General features: G+C 40.3%; 1 protein-coding gene and 1 long non-coding RNA gene across 4 annotated transcripts in view; both read left to right on the top strand.

Moving 5' to 3' along the window:
- LOC131720896 (uncharacterized) overlaps positions 1 to 9,716 on the top strand; it is a 9,850-nt gene extending 134 nt beyond the window's left edge. The window contains exons 1-5 of one of the 3 annotated variants that reach the window (XM_059013310.1): positions 186 to 204; positions 5,538 to 5,672; positions 7,041 to 7,105; positions 9,056 to 9,438; positions 9,568 to 9,716. In XM_059013310.1, coding sequence (XP_058869293.1) covers positions 5,623 to 5,672; positions 7,041 to 7,105; positions 9,056 to 9,438; positions 9,568 to 9,696 — 627 coding nt within the window. In that variant the 5' untranslated portion in view covers positions 186 to 204; positions 5,538 to 5,622 and the 3' untranslated portion in view covers positions 9,697 to 9,716. Of the gene's footprint in view, positions 1 to 185; positions 205 to 5,537; positions 5,673 to 7,040; positions 7,106 to 9,055; positions 9,439 to 9,567 lie in introns of those variants that run through there. The other 2 variants (XM_059013311.1, XM_059013312.1) reach the window with 2 other exon arrangements.
- Positions 9,717 to 10,072: 356 nt separating this feature from the next.
- On the top strand, positions 10,073 to 15,196 carry LOC131720897 (uncharacterized). Its single transcript, XR_009319756.1, has 2 exons — positions 10,073 to 11,201; positions 14,677 to 15,196. It is a non-coding gene; the product is annotated as an uncharacterized LOC131720897 (long non-coding RNA).
- The last annotated feature ends 410 nt before the right edge of the window (positions 15,197 to 15,606 follow it).

The raw sequence follows: 15,606 nt of genomic DNA, 5'->3' as shown, positions 1-15,606 counted from the left end.
AAGTTATTCGAGCTAAATAAAAATATTTATTTAGGTTTCGTGGTTTTCACGGTTAAGTTTGTGTTTCTGTAGGCGATGTCGACAGGAAGCGCAGTCGGACTGTCGATTAGAAACGGATTATATGTTGTTATTGTGAAGCACCTCGCGAATGGGTGAGATCATGCGCAGTTGAAAATGAATTAAAATGAAAAAATGTAAATCAAGGTATGGCTTTATTAACACAATTTCAGGGTGTCCTAGTGCTGTGGAAAGGAAGCGTCTAGGTGTCCATCTGGAGAAGCCGGAAAAGTAATGCGTACGTCTTTGTGAATTTTTAAAAAATGCGTTTTGGGAACTTACTTTGGGTTATGGAACTAGAATTTTATAATCGACATTAACATTACTGTCTTTAAAATAGTTATATATGGGCTATTCACGTTTCGGTGTAAAAGCCGCAATCATTACAGCATCCAGAAACTGTCTACGGAAAGGGCCCGGTTTACGCAGTGAATGTCACGACATTGCAAGAGGTATGACACAGGCCCGGTTTACGCAGTGACTGTCACGACATTGCAAGAGGTATGACACAGGCCCGGTTTAGCAGTGAATGTCACGACATTGCAAGAGGTATGACACAGGCCCGGTTTTTGGGATGGAACCGCATAACAGTCTCGCGTTTTGATTGGTCCATGTCTGTCACATGACTACGTCGTCACACGAGTGGAAAAGCTTGCAGGCATTTTTAACATTGTGATCAGAGAGATAGAGAGTGATCTGCTTTCCACGATCTTACCATTCAAATATAATGTGGTATTACGCTGTACTGATAAAACAAACTATGGGTGATTACTTTATATGAATGATCATGTTATGCACGAATGTAAGAATTGGCTTTCTGTGGTGGTGTACTTTTTTCTTTCAAGTAGCATATATCTATAATCGTTTTTGTGATATATTTTAATATAAAATGTATACACTATTGCAGTTTTGTTAGAGGATACATTAGTTTACCTCTTATGTAATCACAGTTTTACATATAGACTGCCCCTGTTTTCATTTACGTCGCAAATTCTGGGCCGCTTTGGTTTTTAGATAACGTCCCAAATTCTGGGTCGCTTTGCATTTTCGAATTCAGCCCAGTTTTGGGGACTCAACGGACAGCCGAGCTTCCAAGTCATCCATGCATAGTTTACCGTAAACTGGATCGTGAATTCATTTGAGAGTAACCCTTAGTACATGAATCAAAGTTAATGTATTTTTTACTCTCCCAGAAAACATTTAGGAACATGGTATACCAAAAAAAAAAGGACATCTCATTTGCTTATGTAATGTCCATCAATATATAGTGAGGCGTAGGGGTTTATCAGAACTTCTGGGTTTAAGAGACCAGTGCCCTTCAACAACTTCAAATAAATCCTATTGTATCGTATTAGTTAACATTTCCCTTATCTATTCCTGATAGTTTATACTGTAGGTAAGGGGTTTTCAACTTTTTTTTGAAACTGTACCCCTTCTATCTGGAGGTTTCAGCTCGAGTACCCCTTTACAATTTTCGCTCAACTGAACGGTACCTCAGTTACAATAAAATGGAGAATAATCTGATGACCAAACCCCCCCCCTGTGGGTTCCGGGGGTCCCAGAGACTTGAAAATCGGTACGGAGGTCCACCTCGGGGCCCCTGTCGATCCCTCCAAGCGACGTGTCCCCAGCTAGAAAGGACACCAGTTTAGACTTTTTTTTCCAACCTGGAGCTCAAAAGCTATTGGAAATGCAACCTTGACATGCCATCATGCTGAAAATGTGTAAATTTGTTGAAAATGTAGCATTTGAAAACAGATGGCTCCTTGTGAAAGAGGGCCCCCAGACATGACCCTAGGAAGTTCAACCCAGTTTCTAGGCCCCAGGGTCATGGAGATATGACCCAGAAAAGGGTAGTTTTTGGACATTTTTGACAGGGCGTATCTCGGGTTCTGTGGGGGTTAGGAACTTGATTTTTTTTTTGTGGTGGGGCCCCATGGGGCCCCACACAAGGAGTCACCATTTTCATGGTTCAGATGCCAGGACGGCTTGGCAAAGTGAATTTTTTCGTCATGACATGAGTTTTTGGGTGAACCACCACACCGTTTTAGTGGTTTGGGGTGCTCCCCTGAGTCTATATCACTTTGAATGGTGGTTGTACGTGCTCTGATTCGAGAGATATGACTGAAAATGTGTTTTTTTAACACTGCCATAGACATGAATGGGGCTGAATACCCGAAAATATATTTTGCAAAGAATTGCTACGGTGGGTGTATGCGTGCAGGGGTTGCATGGTGGTCTGTGCATGTAGGGGTTGCATGGTAGTGTGTGCATGTAGGGGTTGCATGGTGGTGTGTGTGTGTGCAGGGGTTGCATGGTGGGTGTATGCGTGCAGGGGTTGCATGGTGGTCTGTGCATGTAGGGGTTGCATGGTGGTGTGTGTGTGTGCAGGGGTTGCATGGTGGTCTGTGCATGTAGGGGTTGCATGGTGGGTGTATGCGTGCAGGGGTTGCATGGTGGTCTGTGCATGTAGGGGTTGCATGGTAGTGTGTGCATGTAGGGGTTGCATGGTGGGTGTATGCGTGCAGGGGTTGCATGGTGGTCTGTGCATGTAGGGGTTGCATGGTGGGTGTATGCGTGCAGGGGTTGCATGGTGGTCTGTGCATGTAGGGGTTGCATGGTAGTGTGTGCAGGGGTTGCATGGTGGTGTGTGCGTGTGCAGGGGTTGCATGGTGGGTGTGTGTGTGCAGGGGTTGCATGGTGGTACACGTGGGTGGAGGGGAATTGGAGTTCAGGTTTTGCGCAAAAGAGGGGCGGGGAAAAGACTGGGAAGGGCAGGGTAAAAGAAAAATTACTACAATCATTTATTTTCACTATTAGTCTTTAATAAAGGAAAATGACTGCTTTAATTAATTTTCACGTATCTATTTCAGTGCAATGTAGTTTCTTCATGTAATAAGCAATACGTTTTTTTAACATTACATTTTATTTCTGTTTTTTCATAAAAAAAAAAAAAAAGATTTCTGGGGAGAATAAAAAATACATTAACTTCGATTCATGTACTAAGGGTTACTCGCAAATGAATTCACGATCCAGTTTATGGTAAACTGCATGGATGACTTAGAAACTCGGCTGTCAGCTGAGTCCCCAAAACTGGGCTGAATTCGAAAATGCAAAGCGGCCCAGAATTTGGGACGTTATCTAAAAACCAAAGCGGCCCAGAATTTGCGACGTAAATGAAAACAGGGGCAGTCTATATGTAAAACTGTGATTACATTAGAGATAAACTAATGTATCCTCTAACAAAACTGCAATAGTGTATACATTTTATATTAAAATATATCGCAAAAATGATTATAGATATATGCTACTTGAAAGAAAAAAGTACACCACAACAGAAAGCCAATTCTTACATTCGTGCATAACATGATAATTCATATAAAGTAATTACCCATAGTTTGTTATATCAGTACAGCGTAATACCACATTATATTTTAATGGAAAGGTTGTGGAAAGCAGACCTCTCTCTCTCTCTGATCACAATGTTAAAAATGCCTGCACGCTTTTCCACTCGTGTGACGACATATTCATGTGACAGAGATGGACCAATCAAAACGCGAGACTGTTATGCGGTTCCATCCCAAAAACCGGGCCTGTGTCATACCTCCATTGCAACGTCGAATGTGGAGTTCGAGGCTGTGGAGTGCCATTCCCCCGCACTAGAATATGATCATAATGCTATCGTAGATGTATTGACACAAAATCATCAGAACTGAGTGAGAAGCGGTGTGCCAAACCTCTGATGAGTTCTTGCCTAGAGCAGGGTGAACTTCACAAACAAATACAGCATCACCTTCGGGGTCAGTTTCTATCTCCAACGCGCCCAGCTGTCACAATCGTGTGTAAATAAATAAAGTGAATCATAGACAACAACATAAGACTGCCAAGGATGTGTTGGTCCAAGCTCACAATCTAATGCAGGCGAGATTGTTGTTGTTGTTGTTATTATTATTATTATTATTATTATTATTATTATTAGTGAATAACTTGTCATATTATTATAGCCAGCCTGGCTATACAGCATATACAGTGTGTCAAAGTTTGGAATAGCATAAATTGTACCGAAATTAGGTTTAGTTCAATATAATAAAATGACAAGTGATGTTATAAAATTAGTTAAATGTCATATTTTAAATTAACAGAATGTTAGCTTTTTACAGGCACTCTATATGCTGAGGCTGAAAGAATCTGTTCAGTCTTTAATAAAGAAGACTACGCGGTGATCTGATTCAAACATTCAAGAAGACTTTTTTTGACCTGAAAAACGAAACAAGGACCTGGGGTCACAAGTGGAGATTAGATAAAGGGGCATTCAGAACAGAAAATAGGAGGCACTTTTTTACACAGAGAATCGTGCGGGTCTGGAACCAACTCCCCAGTAATGTTGTTGAAGCTGACACCCTGGGATCCTTCAAGAAGCTGCTTGATGAGATTCTGGGATCAATAAGCTACTAACAACCAAATGAGCAAGATGGGCTGAATGGCCTCCTCTCGTTTGTAAACTTTCTTAGTGAATGAAGGGGATTGTAAGAGCACAGTACAGGGGATTGTAAGAGTACAGTACAGGATTGTAAGAGCACAGTACAGGGGATTGTAAGAGCATAGTACAGGGGATTGTAAGAGCACAGCACAGGGGATTGTAAGAGTACAGTACAGGGGATTGTAAGAGCAGAGCACAGGATTGTAAGAGCACAGCACAGGATTGTAAGAGCACAGTACAGGGGATTGTAAGAGCATAGTACAGGGGATTGTAAGAGCACAGCACAGGGGATTGTAAGAGTACAGTACAGGGGATTGTAAGAGCAGAGCACAGGATTGTAAGAGCACAGTACAGGGGATTGTAAGAGCATAGTACAGGATTGTAAGAGCACAGTACAGGATTGTAAGAGCATAGTACAGGATTGTAAGAGCACAGTACAGGATTGTAAGAGCACAGTACAGGGGATTGTAAGAGCACAGCACAGGGGATTGTAAGAGTACAGTACAGGGGATTGTAAGAGCAGAGCACAGGATTGTAAGAGCACAGTACAGGGGATTGTAAGAGCATAGTACAGGATTGTAAGAGCACAGTACAGGGGATTGTAAGAGCATAGTACAGGATTGTAAGAGCACAGTACAGGGGATTGTAAGAGCACAGTACAGGGGATTGTAAGAGCACAGTACGGGGGATTGTAAGAGCACAGCACAGGATTGTAAGAGCACAGTACAGGGGATTGTAAGAGCACAGTGGGCCTCCAGGAACAGGTTTGAGAAACACTGCACTACAAATCTGGTCTGTATTGGCATGTGTGTGTATACGGGCTGAGGATAGACCTTTTAGGAACTACAGTGTGCACGTTATTAGGGAGACAATTCATATGTGTGCTATTACTTCCAGCACGTCTCTAGAATGTAAATTACAACAAAAATAAATGATCAGGCTTGAGTTCATTGAGTTTCATACCCATTTTTTTTTTTTTTTTTTTTTTTTATTGTTTTAGGACTTCAAAAAGCATTCCACTGAGCTGTCAGAGCTGGGCATATCAACAAGGCAGTGCTCTTACTGAAAGGGATGTACACACAGAAATGGCTGCCATAGTCACAACACAGAGAGAAGCGAATCCATTTGCTCTGGGGTAAGTTCTTAAAAGACTGGCACACTTTTTCTTGAGTGGAGTCTAGTTCTGGGTGGAAAGTTGTATTTTATTTTGTGTTCGCTGTTATTAATTGATGATGTGTTCAGAAAGTCATGAATTGGAAACTAAGGATCTGCTACCCCAACAGATCTTGTGCGTTCCTGTTTTTATCCGCAGTATTTAATGAAAAATAAATATTCACGTTGATCCCAGGGTTTTCTGGTTTGATCCTAGCTGAGCTCTCAATTACTTGATCCAACCTTTCAATAAACTAATAATTGGGTTGATTGACCATTTTGCATCGTTTTCTGCTCCAAAATAACAGCCGATTGTTTATTCAATGTCTTGGTAACTGCAACTCTCTAACTGTGCAAGAGCTGAAAACAATGACAAAGGCCTATATATATATATATATATATATATATATATATATATATATATATATATATATTAGTTTAGGAGGGAGGACTGTTTGGAGAGAGATGTGGGAAGGGTAGAGGAAGAGAGGAGATGGAGAACTATGGTAGAGGACAGCTGTGGAGGAAATGCATCAGTGAAGTGGAGCAGCAGTACTGCAGGCCATGTGCTCATCCTGAAAATAGGATAATGAGAAAGAATGAATGAGATACTAGTTTAGATAAGTGTTCAGTTAGCCATTGAGCATTCAGCTGGAACTGATACCAAAAGGCACTGGGGTCAGGAGGATCAGGATTGGAAGCTCTGAGCTTGACAGTACTAGGGTTAGAGAACACTTTTACCAATACAAAATCTATATTTCACCCTGCTAATGTTGTATTTTTATATAAACTTTCCTATAGGTATAGTTAAAGCACATATACCATTTTGATTTGAATAAAATACCTCAGCTTCACCGAAGAAAATGTTACTGAATTCTGTCTTCAGTGTGGAATGGGTGTCTGTCCTGTCAAGTTGTGCTGGTTTTGACAGAGACACCGACACATACATTTTGAATTGTATATATTCAATTATGTACATTCTAGAACTTTGACTTACATAATGTATTGCTAATTAACACAGTGCAGAGTGCAGGCAGACCCTTCGTATCGACATCCCAATTCACAAAGGCAACTAAGTTATATGCATTTTATCATTAACTTTTTTAGTTGCCTTGGAAAAGTGCATCAGCCGAATTAATAAATACTAGTGGTAGTTTAAAGGCACTTGGAAAGCCATTGGTTTCTTGTGTGAGGTTAGAACTAAGGACCTTGTAGAGGCTTTACATGTTAACTTAGGGAACAACTTACACATAGCTGGTGCAACCCAGCCCTGGTGTTTTGAAACAGTGCTCATTCCACTGCAGACACAACTTAGTGATTTATCTGTGTGTGTGTGTGTCTCTTTTCCCAGCCTGTGCCGGAAACAAGACCCTGAAGAGAACAAATGGATTCAGGACTTCTGCGGTCTTAAAATGTGTAAGTTATTCCTGATGATTTGTGACTGGTTTCTACTGGGTTCACATCATTCTGACCATTGACTGTCTTTGATCTCTCTGTTTCTCTTTCTCACTTTCTTTCTCTCCTGTCTCTGCCACCCTCTCTCTCAACCCCCCATTCTCCCCTGTCTCTCCTGCCCTCTCTACCCCCCTTCTCTCCCACCCTGTCTCTCTCCCAACCTGTCTCTCTCACTCCCCGTCTCTCTCTTTCCCTGTCTCTTTCTCCCCTTGTCTCAAATTCAAATGTTCTTTATTGGCATGACTATATTACAAGTACAGTATTGCCAAATCAACAATACTAAACATTACACATGTATGAGCAGAACAGCCCCCTTCCCCAGGAACAGTACACCTGCCCCCTCCCTCCCTCCCTCCCCATTGATTGTAACACATCTCATGTGTGGCTGCAGGGTGTCACACACTGTTTTTTAGGCCGTGGCAGGTGGATACATATTTGGCTGCTGGATTTGCAGTAGGATGGGCTCTTTAATGCTGTCCGAGAGGGGTTTCAATTTTGGTATTTGGCTTTCAAATTTAGGTATATATTTCCCCCGTATTTCTATGTATTTTGAGCACTATAACAGGAACGCACATGTATGTGTCACTTTACTGTTGGAGCAGTGCGGATTTGTTGTTTTTCTTGATTTTATAGCTATTTCGGTTTGAAGTACATTTGCTAAATTGGGTTCTTAAAAAAAATAAAAACACCAATCAATGAAATAAAATGGTTAAATAATACTTGTGTGGTGTTTGCCTACGAGACTAACAAGGTATGCATAGGGTTTGTTGGATCTCCATGCAAAATAAACTTGATTATACCGAGTTTGTCACTCGATATTTTGAAAGTTATCAATATAGAACAGTCTTGATATTTTGATGATATCGATATTGTTCGATATCTATAATAATGCCCACCCCTATTTTTAATTATTACTATTACCGCATTAGCAACGATGTGGTGTCTGAGTGACAGTACCTGAAACGAATACAATCATACAGTGAGGAGGCCCTCTACAGAGATTGAAACAGATTCCCACACACACCACATTACTGTAAAGTGATGAATGTACGTAATGCTTACTTTCAACTGACTATTCAATACTGAATATAAAAAGCACACGCTCTTGTAAACAATCCGACAAGGCGATCTTACGAAGGGGTTTCCAAACACTAGAAGCAATTAGACATTTTAAAATTATTGTTATTATTGTGCTTTACTTTGATTTGATTCAAGATTTCTCATAGATTTTTTTTATATCAATTTAGAATCTGAAACGGGGGCACTGAATCTAAACTGGACAGGCCAGGCCCCCTAAGGCCCGCCCATAATGCAGGGCCTGGATGAAGTCTGGGAAAATAACACAAATGGTGCTGCCAAACATAACTCCCTACATTTAAATAACAGAAACCAGGCTGTTAGCAAACGTTGGCAGTATCTGGTGATATATGTTTTATTAGCGGCCCTCAGAAGTGATGTCGGATTTCTTTTTTGAACCTTGCCACCTTACAATTGTCTACATTTTTTTTAATGGTGCATAGCGTTAAATGGAAATGTTTATCTACTGAAAATTGTGGGCTACCAACATTTGTGGTGGGCTACCACAGTTTATCTTTTGGTAGCCCATCGGTCTACCACACAATAGTGATTTGTCCACCCCTGACTCTATATACCATGCTGCGATGTTTGCCCAAAAAAAGAACCTGCAATAGAATGAGTTGTCATTTGGAATAAAATCTGGAGATTACATATAATTCCTTTTTAATATAGAAATTAAACTTTGCAGTGACAGATGTTGATCACTTTATATTTCATGGAGATCTGATTTGTTTTGATAGTTGATGTTTCACTTTTTAAAGCTTGTGTATGGGCCACATAGGTGGGACAAGTTGTGTTTCATGCTTTCACTCATAATGAGCTGTCTGTTCACAGCCAAAGATTACCCAAATAAACTGGCCACAATGGTGGAGAAGCACACGCACATGGAAATGCCCTTAGAGTGCCCAAAAGGGTACAGCGTGCGAATTGCCGCACTCAAGAACACAGTCTTACGGGGAAGAAAGGACATGATGGAGGCTTGGCAAGAGCTGTACCTGCCTCAGTCCGAGAAGATGGTCGTCATTGGAGCCATCGACAACTTCCCCTGCTTGGCTGAGGGGCTGCAGTTGATCATTATGGTTGACAGCAAGGGCAACGTCTACGCCTACGAAAATGAAGTTTTACACAAAATAGCATGCACCGTAGAGAAATTCTTCACACGAAGAAGTCTAAAGTCTTCAGTCAGCTACAAGAAGGGAGGATACTGTGTCCAGCTGGTAAGGATTGGTTTTGAGCAGAGTTCAGAACCTGAAAACTGGGTCCTAGCATTAATATTAATGATGTGACCCTTTTAAACTATTGTGCTCTTTATTTTGTTTGTTTATTTTTTATTATTATTATTTCAGACCAAAGAGGAGTTGGAGAAGTTGCAGAAGGACAAGGATATTCAGGAAATTGAACGGCGCACGCGGGAGTTTGTACAAAGCAAACAGAAGGAGCTTGGAGAGATGCTCAACTTGTTTAGGAATAAATAAAATGAGTGGTGTGGTTTTGAGCAGGTTCATTTTCTCATGTACTGACACCTGAGTGTTTTGGAGTATAGTCGTGCTTTTAAACTGCCTGACTGGCTCATTACTCAAACAGGTTCCTTTCTCTGTGTCACCTGATTGCAATTCAAGTAGTACAACGTTCAAACTCTTAATGCAATCTGGTTAATTAGGCTTCCAAGAGTTAAAAGCCAACTAATACGGTTTAAATGCATAGTATAGACAGGGCCCTAAGGAGACCTAGAAAACCTGCTGGACTACAGCCCTCCAGGACCAGGATTGGGCACCCCTGGTACAATTTCTGGACCAGAAAGAAGAGTGCCATCTACTGATCCACTAACACCACTTCCAACAGCAACCTGCACTACCCGAGCTGAGGTCAATGACGTCACACACATAGTTTAACATGATCAAAAAAAAGACAATTGCAATAAGGCTTTATTTTGTATTAAATTCTCCCTTAATAAACATACATTTTGCGTTTTTCCGCGATTAAAATTAAACACTTAAGTTGAGCTTCCTGTTGATACGATACAGCCATATTATATCAGTTAAGCACCATGTTTTTATTCACGTGTTTACATTTGTATAGTTAAGTAACCTACCAAATACATTTTGTGCAGAGGAAACCTGCTTTCTCATGCGCTATGTACAGTTTCATGCTGCAATGACAGGGTGCGTTGCTATGTACAGTTTCATGCTACAATGACGGTGCGTTGTTGCTATGTACAGTTTCATGCTACAATGACAGTCAGGGTGTGTTGTTGCTATGTACAGTTTCATGCTACAATGACAGGGTGCGTTGCTATGTACAGTTTCATGCTACAATGACGGTGCGTTGTTGCTATGTACAGTTTCATGCTACAATGACGGTGCGTTGTTGCTATGTACAGTTTCATGCTGCAATGACAGTCAGGGTGTGTTGTTGCTATGTACAGTTTCATGCTGCAATGACAGTCAGGGTGCGTTGTTGCTATGTACAGTTTCATGCTACAATGACAGGGTGCGTTGCTATGTACAGTTTCATGCTGCAATGACAGTCAGGGTGTGTTGTTGCTATGTACAGTTTCATGCTGCAATGACAGTCAGGGTGTGTTGTTGCTATGTACAGTTTCATGCTGCAATGACAGGGTGCGTTGTTATGTACAGTTTCATGCTGCAATGACAGTCAGGGTGTGTTGTTGCTATGTACAGTTTCATGCTGCAATGACAGTCAGTGTGCATTGTTCTCCCTGTAGTTTGCTTTGGTTTATTTTCATTCAGTTTATGTTTAGTTTTCAGTATGGTTTGCATACGAACGTAATCTACTGCCTTGTTGCGTAGCACAGACAGTGCATGAGTGAAATGCGTTCTTGCCAAACTCAATCACACTTTTGTTTCAGCATTTCTGGCCTCGATGCTTTACTCACATCTGTAAACTGAAGGAAACAATTGGATTTAACCACGACTTCCGTGAGAATGTTGAGACTGTATGCGGATGAAGTTCTACAAAAGTATGTTTTAAAAAGGCAGCTATCATCAGAGTAAAACAAAACATAAACCTTTAATAAACAGTACAAAATACTTCCTCTAAACTATAACTTTATTAAATGTTCCAACTGTGCAAACTATATATATATATATATATATATATATATATATATATATATATATATAGTACTGTGCAAAAGTTTTAGGCAGGTGTGAAAAAATGCTGTAAAGTAAGAATGCTTTCAAAAATAGACATGTTCATAGTTTATATTTATCAATTAACAAAATGCAAAGTGAGTGAACAGAAGAAAAATCTACTTCAAATCAATATTTGGTGTGACCACCCTTTGCCTTCAAAACAGCATCAATTCTTCTAGGTACACTTGCACACAGTTTTTGAAGGAACTCGGCAGGTAGATTGGCCCAAACATCTTGGAGAACTAACCACAGTTCTGTGGATTTAGGCAGCCTCAGTTGCTTCTCTCTCTTCATGTAATCCCAGACAGACTCGATGATGTTGAGATCAGGGCTCTGTGGGGGCCATACCATCACATCCAGGACTCCTTGTTCTTCTTTACGCTGAAGATAGTTCTTAATGACTTTCGCTGTATGTTTGGGGTCGTTGTCATGCTGCAGAATAAATTTGGGGCCAATCAGATGCCTCCCTGATGGTATTGCATGATGGATAAGTATCTGCCTGTACTTCTCAGCATTGAGGAGACCATTAATTCTGACCAAATCCCCAACTCCATTTGGAGAAATGCAGCCCCAAACTTGCAAGGAACCTCCACCATGCATCACTGTTGCCTGCAGACACTCATTCGTGTACCGCTGTCCAGCCCTTCGGCGAACAAACTGCCTTCTGCTACAGCCAAATATTTCAAATTTTGACTCATCAGTCCAGAGCACCTGCTGCCATTTTTCTGCACCTCAGTTTGTGTGTTTTTGTGCATAGTTGAGTTGCTTGGCCTTGTTTCCATGTCGGAGGTATGGCTTTTTGGCCGCAAGTCTTCCATGAAGGCCACTTCTGACCAGACTTCTCCGGACAGTAGATGGGTGTACCAGGGTCCCACTGTTTTCTGCCAATTCTGAGCTGATGGCACTGCTGCACATCTTCCGATTGCAAAGGGAAGTAAGCATGATGTGTCTTTCATCTGCTGCAGTAAGTTTCCTTGGCCGACCACTGCGTCTACGGTCCTCAACGTTGCCCGTTTCTTTGTGCTTCTTCAAAAGAGCTTTGACAGCACATCTGGAAACCCCTGTCTGCCTTGAAATTTCTGCCTGGGAGAGACCTTGCTGATGCAGTATAACTACCTTGTGTCTTGTTGCTGTGCTCAGTCTTGCCATGGTGTATGACTTTTGACAGTAAACTGTCTTCAACAAACTCACCTTGTTAGCTGAGTTTGGCTGTTCCTCACCCAGTTTTATTCCTCCTACACAGCTGTTTCTGTTTCAGTTAATGATTGTGTTTCAACCTACATATTGAATTGATGATCATTAGCACCTGTTTGGTATAATTGTTTAATCATACACCTGACTATATGCCTACAAAATCCCTGACTTTGTGCAAGTGTACCTAGAAGAATTGATGCTGTTTTGAAGGCAAAGGGTGGTCACACCAAATATGGATTTGATTTAGATTTTTCTGAAATCGTGGTGCACACAGGAAGGCTTCACCTTTCTCTGAGATTAACTACAAAACCACTCGAGTCAGCATGACAGCAATCCCTGAGATTAACTACAAAACCACTCTAGTCAGTATAACAGCAATCCCTGAGATTAACTACAACACCACTCGAGTCAGCATGATAGCAATCCCTGAGATTAACTACAAAACCACTCGAGTCAGCATGACAGCAATCCCTGAGATTAACTACAACACCACTCGAGTCAGTATAACAGCAATCCCTGAGATTAACTACAACACCACTCTAGTCAGTATAACAGCAATCCCTGAGATTAACTACAACACCACTCGAGTCAGCATGATAGCAATCCCTGAGATTAACTACAAAACCACTCGAGTCAGCATGACAGCAATCCCTGAGATTAACTACAAAACCACTCGAGTCAGCATGACAGCAATCCCTGAGATTAACTACAACACCACTCGAGTCAGTCAGCATGATAGCAATCCCTGAGATTAACTACAAAACCACTCGAGTCAGCATGATAGCAATCCCTGAGATTAACTACAAAACCACTCGAGTCAGTCAGCATGTGTGTGTGTTTGTTTGAGTGTGGGGAATGTTAAAGCCAAATAACTCATTTCTGTACAAAGTTCAAGGCTGCAGACAGTGAAATTAGCCTAACAATTGGAATTGTTTTTTTCCCTTGTACTATATATATATATATATATATATTGAAGTGCTTGATGTCTATGGGCAGACCTACTCTGTCAATTTGCTTGAATTGTACTTCTCCTGAGATCTCAGAATAAACACATCTTGATTGAAATCTCCACTTCTGACCTCGTCTTTAATCCCTACAGGTGCTAATTCAATAAAGATGCAATATTATTAAAGATATAAGGATGCAAACAGAGGTGATGTCACAATCCATGGAACACAATTACATCAATAGGAATTTGCCTTAGATCTACTTTAAACAAAAACAAATGGTTGTCATGCCATCAAAAACCTAAACCTACAGTAAGCCTCATGGTGATATCTTTATGACATCATTGTGACATCATATGAGACAACATTCTATGCATCCTAGCTACAACATTGTAATGTTAATCATCCACAACAGTTTCGTTTCACTTGAAGGTCACTTTTATATTTATTTTGTAACATCTCATATTATTATTACTATTATTTATACTAAGAATTATTATTTTAAACATATTTTATTGATAGAAAACACATTGTTGTGAGAGAAATTTCATCCCTGGACTGTTGAGTTTTTCTATTTTCTCAATGGATTCCAAAGGAGACAGCTCTCACTATGTGGCAAAGGGACTATGTGGCAAAGGGACCGTTATCTGCCCACCATTCAGTGCTGGTTAGGACAGTAATTGAGGTATGTTCAGTGCTGGTTAGGACAGTAATTGAGGTATGTTCAGTGCTGGTTCGGACAGTAATTGAGGTATGTTCAGTGCTGGTTAGGACAGTAATTGAGGTATGTTCAGTGCTGGTTAGGACAGTAATTGAGGTATGTTCAGTGCTGGTTAGGACACTTTGCATTTAGTTAATTGATAAATATAATCTATTAACATGTCTATTTTTGAAAGCATTCTTACTTTACAGCATTTTTTCACACCTGCCTAAAACTTTTGCACAGTACTGTATATATATATATATATATATATATATATATATATATATATGTGTGTGTGTGTGTGTGTGTGTGTTGGTAATTAGGGCACAGCTATTGCATTTATTCAGCTCGACTTTCACTACCGCACACCATTAAGCCATGGGGACACTGGTGTATATGTTGCTAGAGCATGTTGAATTAAATCTGTTGCTTCTACATTGTTGCTTCATATTTCAGGGGGCACTATTCTACAGTATGGAGAAACTGTAGAGAGAATGTTGATGGACAACACAGAAGACAATACAGAGATAATATTTCCTCTCAAAAAGCGGAAGGGAGAAAAAGTGTAGTTCAAGGAGGGAGCTGCAGGACTACAACCCCCAGAATGCCACGGGAGGGAGCCAGGATGGGTTTCATCTGGCTCCAGCCTTTAATCATTATCACCTGCCTGTTATTGGAAGGCAGGTATATAAACCTACAGAAATGTTTATTCCAGGCAGTCTCTAGCCTGTGTGAAACGAAGCTGTCAGAGGGAGGGAGTGGTACTGTGGTACTGTGTGAACCTTTATTGTTTTCTTCGTGTTTGTCTGCAACTTTAAAGGCCAAAATTGTATATATATGTGTGTGTGTGTATATATATGTGTGTAAATGAATATGATTGTGTTAGTAATATTTACCATTACCCTCATAATGTGTTATTTTTGGCTTGAATGTTTTTTCTGCTTTATTTGTGTAAATAAAACTGTTCGTAAATAGAGAGAAGAAATGTGATTATTGTTATAGTTTTTTGTATTATATTATTTTGACCAGAATTCTTAATTATGCCAGGTGAGAATTTTTCTTTTCAGATGTCGCTAAATGTGTAATAATATTTGCACCTTGCGTGTCCTGAACTATAAAGTTCAAACGGCTTTGAACAAAAAGCAGGACTCGCTTTATCCATTACTTTTAAGTTGTATCAAATGAAAGCCTTTGACACAAAATGACGACTGAAAACACAACTTAGGAACTTAAACGTAACAGATTATTAACATACAATTGCAGTTTAACAGAAACGCTCTAATGCTTCAGCGTCGGTAGCAAACCCGCTTTTTTTGTAATTTCTAATATTAGGCTATAGTGCCAACAAAACATTATGTTTAAAACGGTTCATAATAGTAAATCGAT

Source organism: Acipenser ruthenus, chromosome 45 (assembly GCF_902713425.1).
Source record: "Acipenser ruthenus chromosome 45, fAciRut3.2 maternal haplotype, whole genome shotgun sequence".
Classification (NCBI taxonomy): domain Eukaryota; kingdom Metazoa; phylum Chordata; class Actinopteri; order Acipenseriformes; family Acipenseridae; genus Acipenser; species Acipenser ruthenus.
The sequence above is the reverse complement of the archived record's forward strand: the minus strand, read 5'-3'. Positions and strand labels throughout refer to the sequence as shown.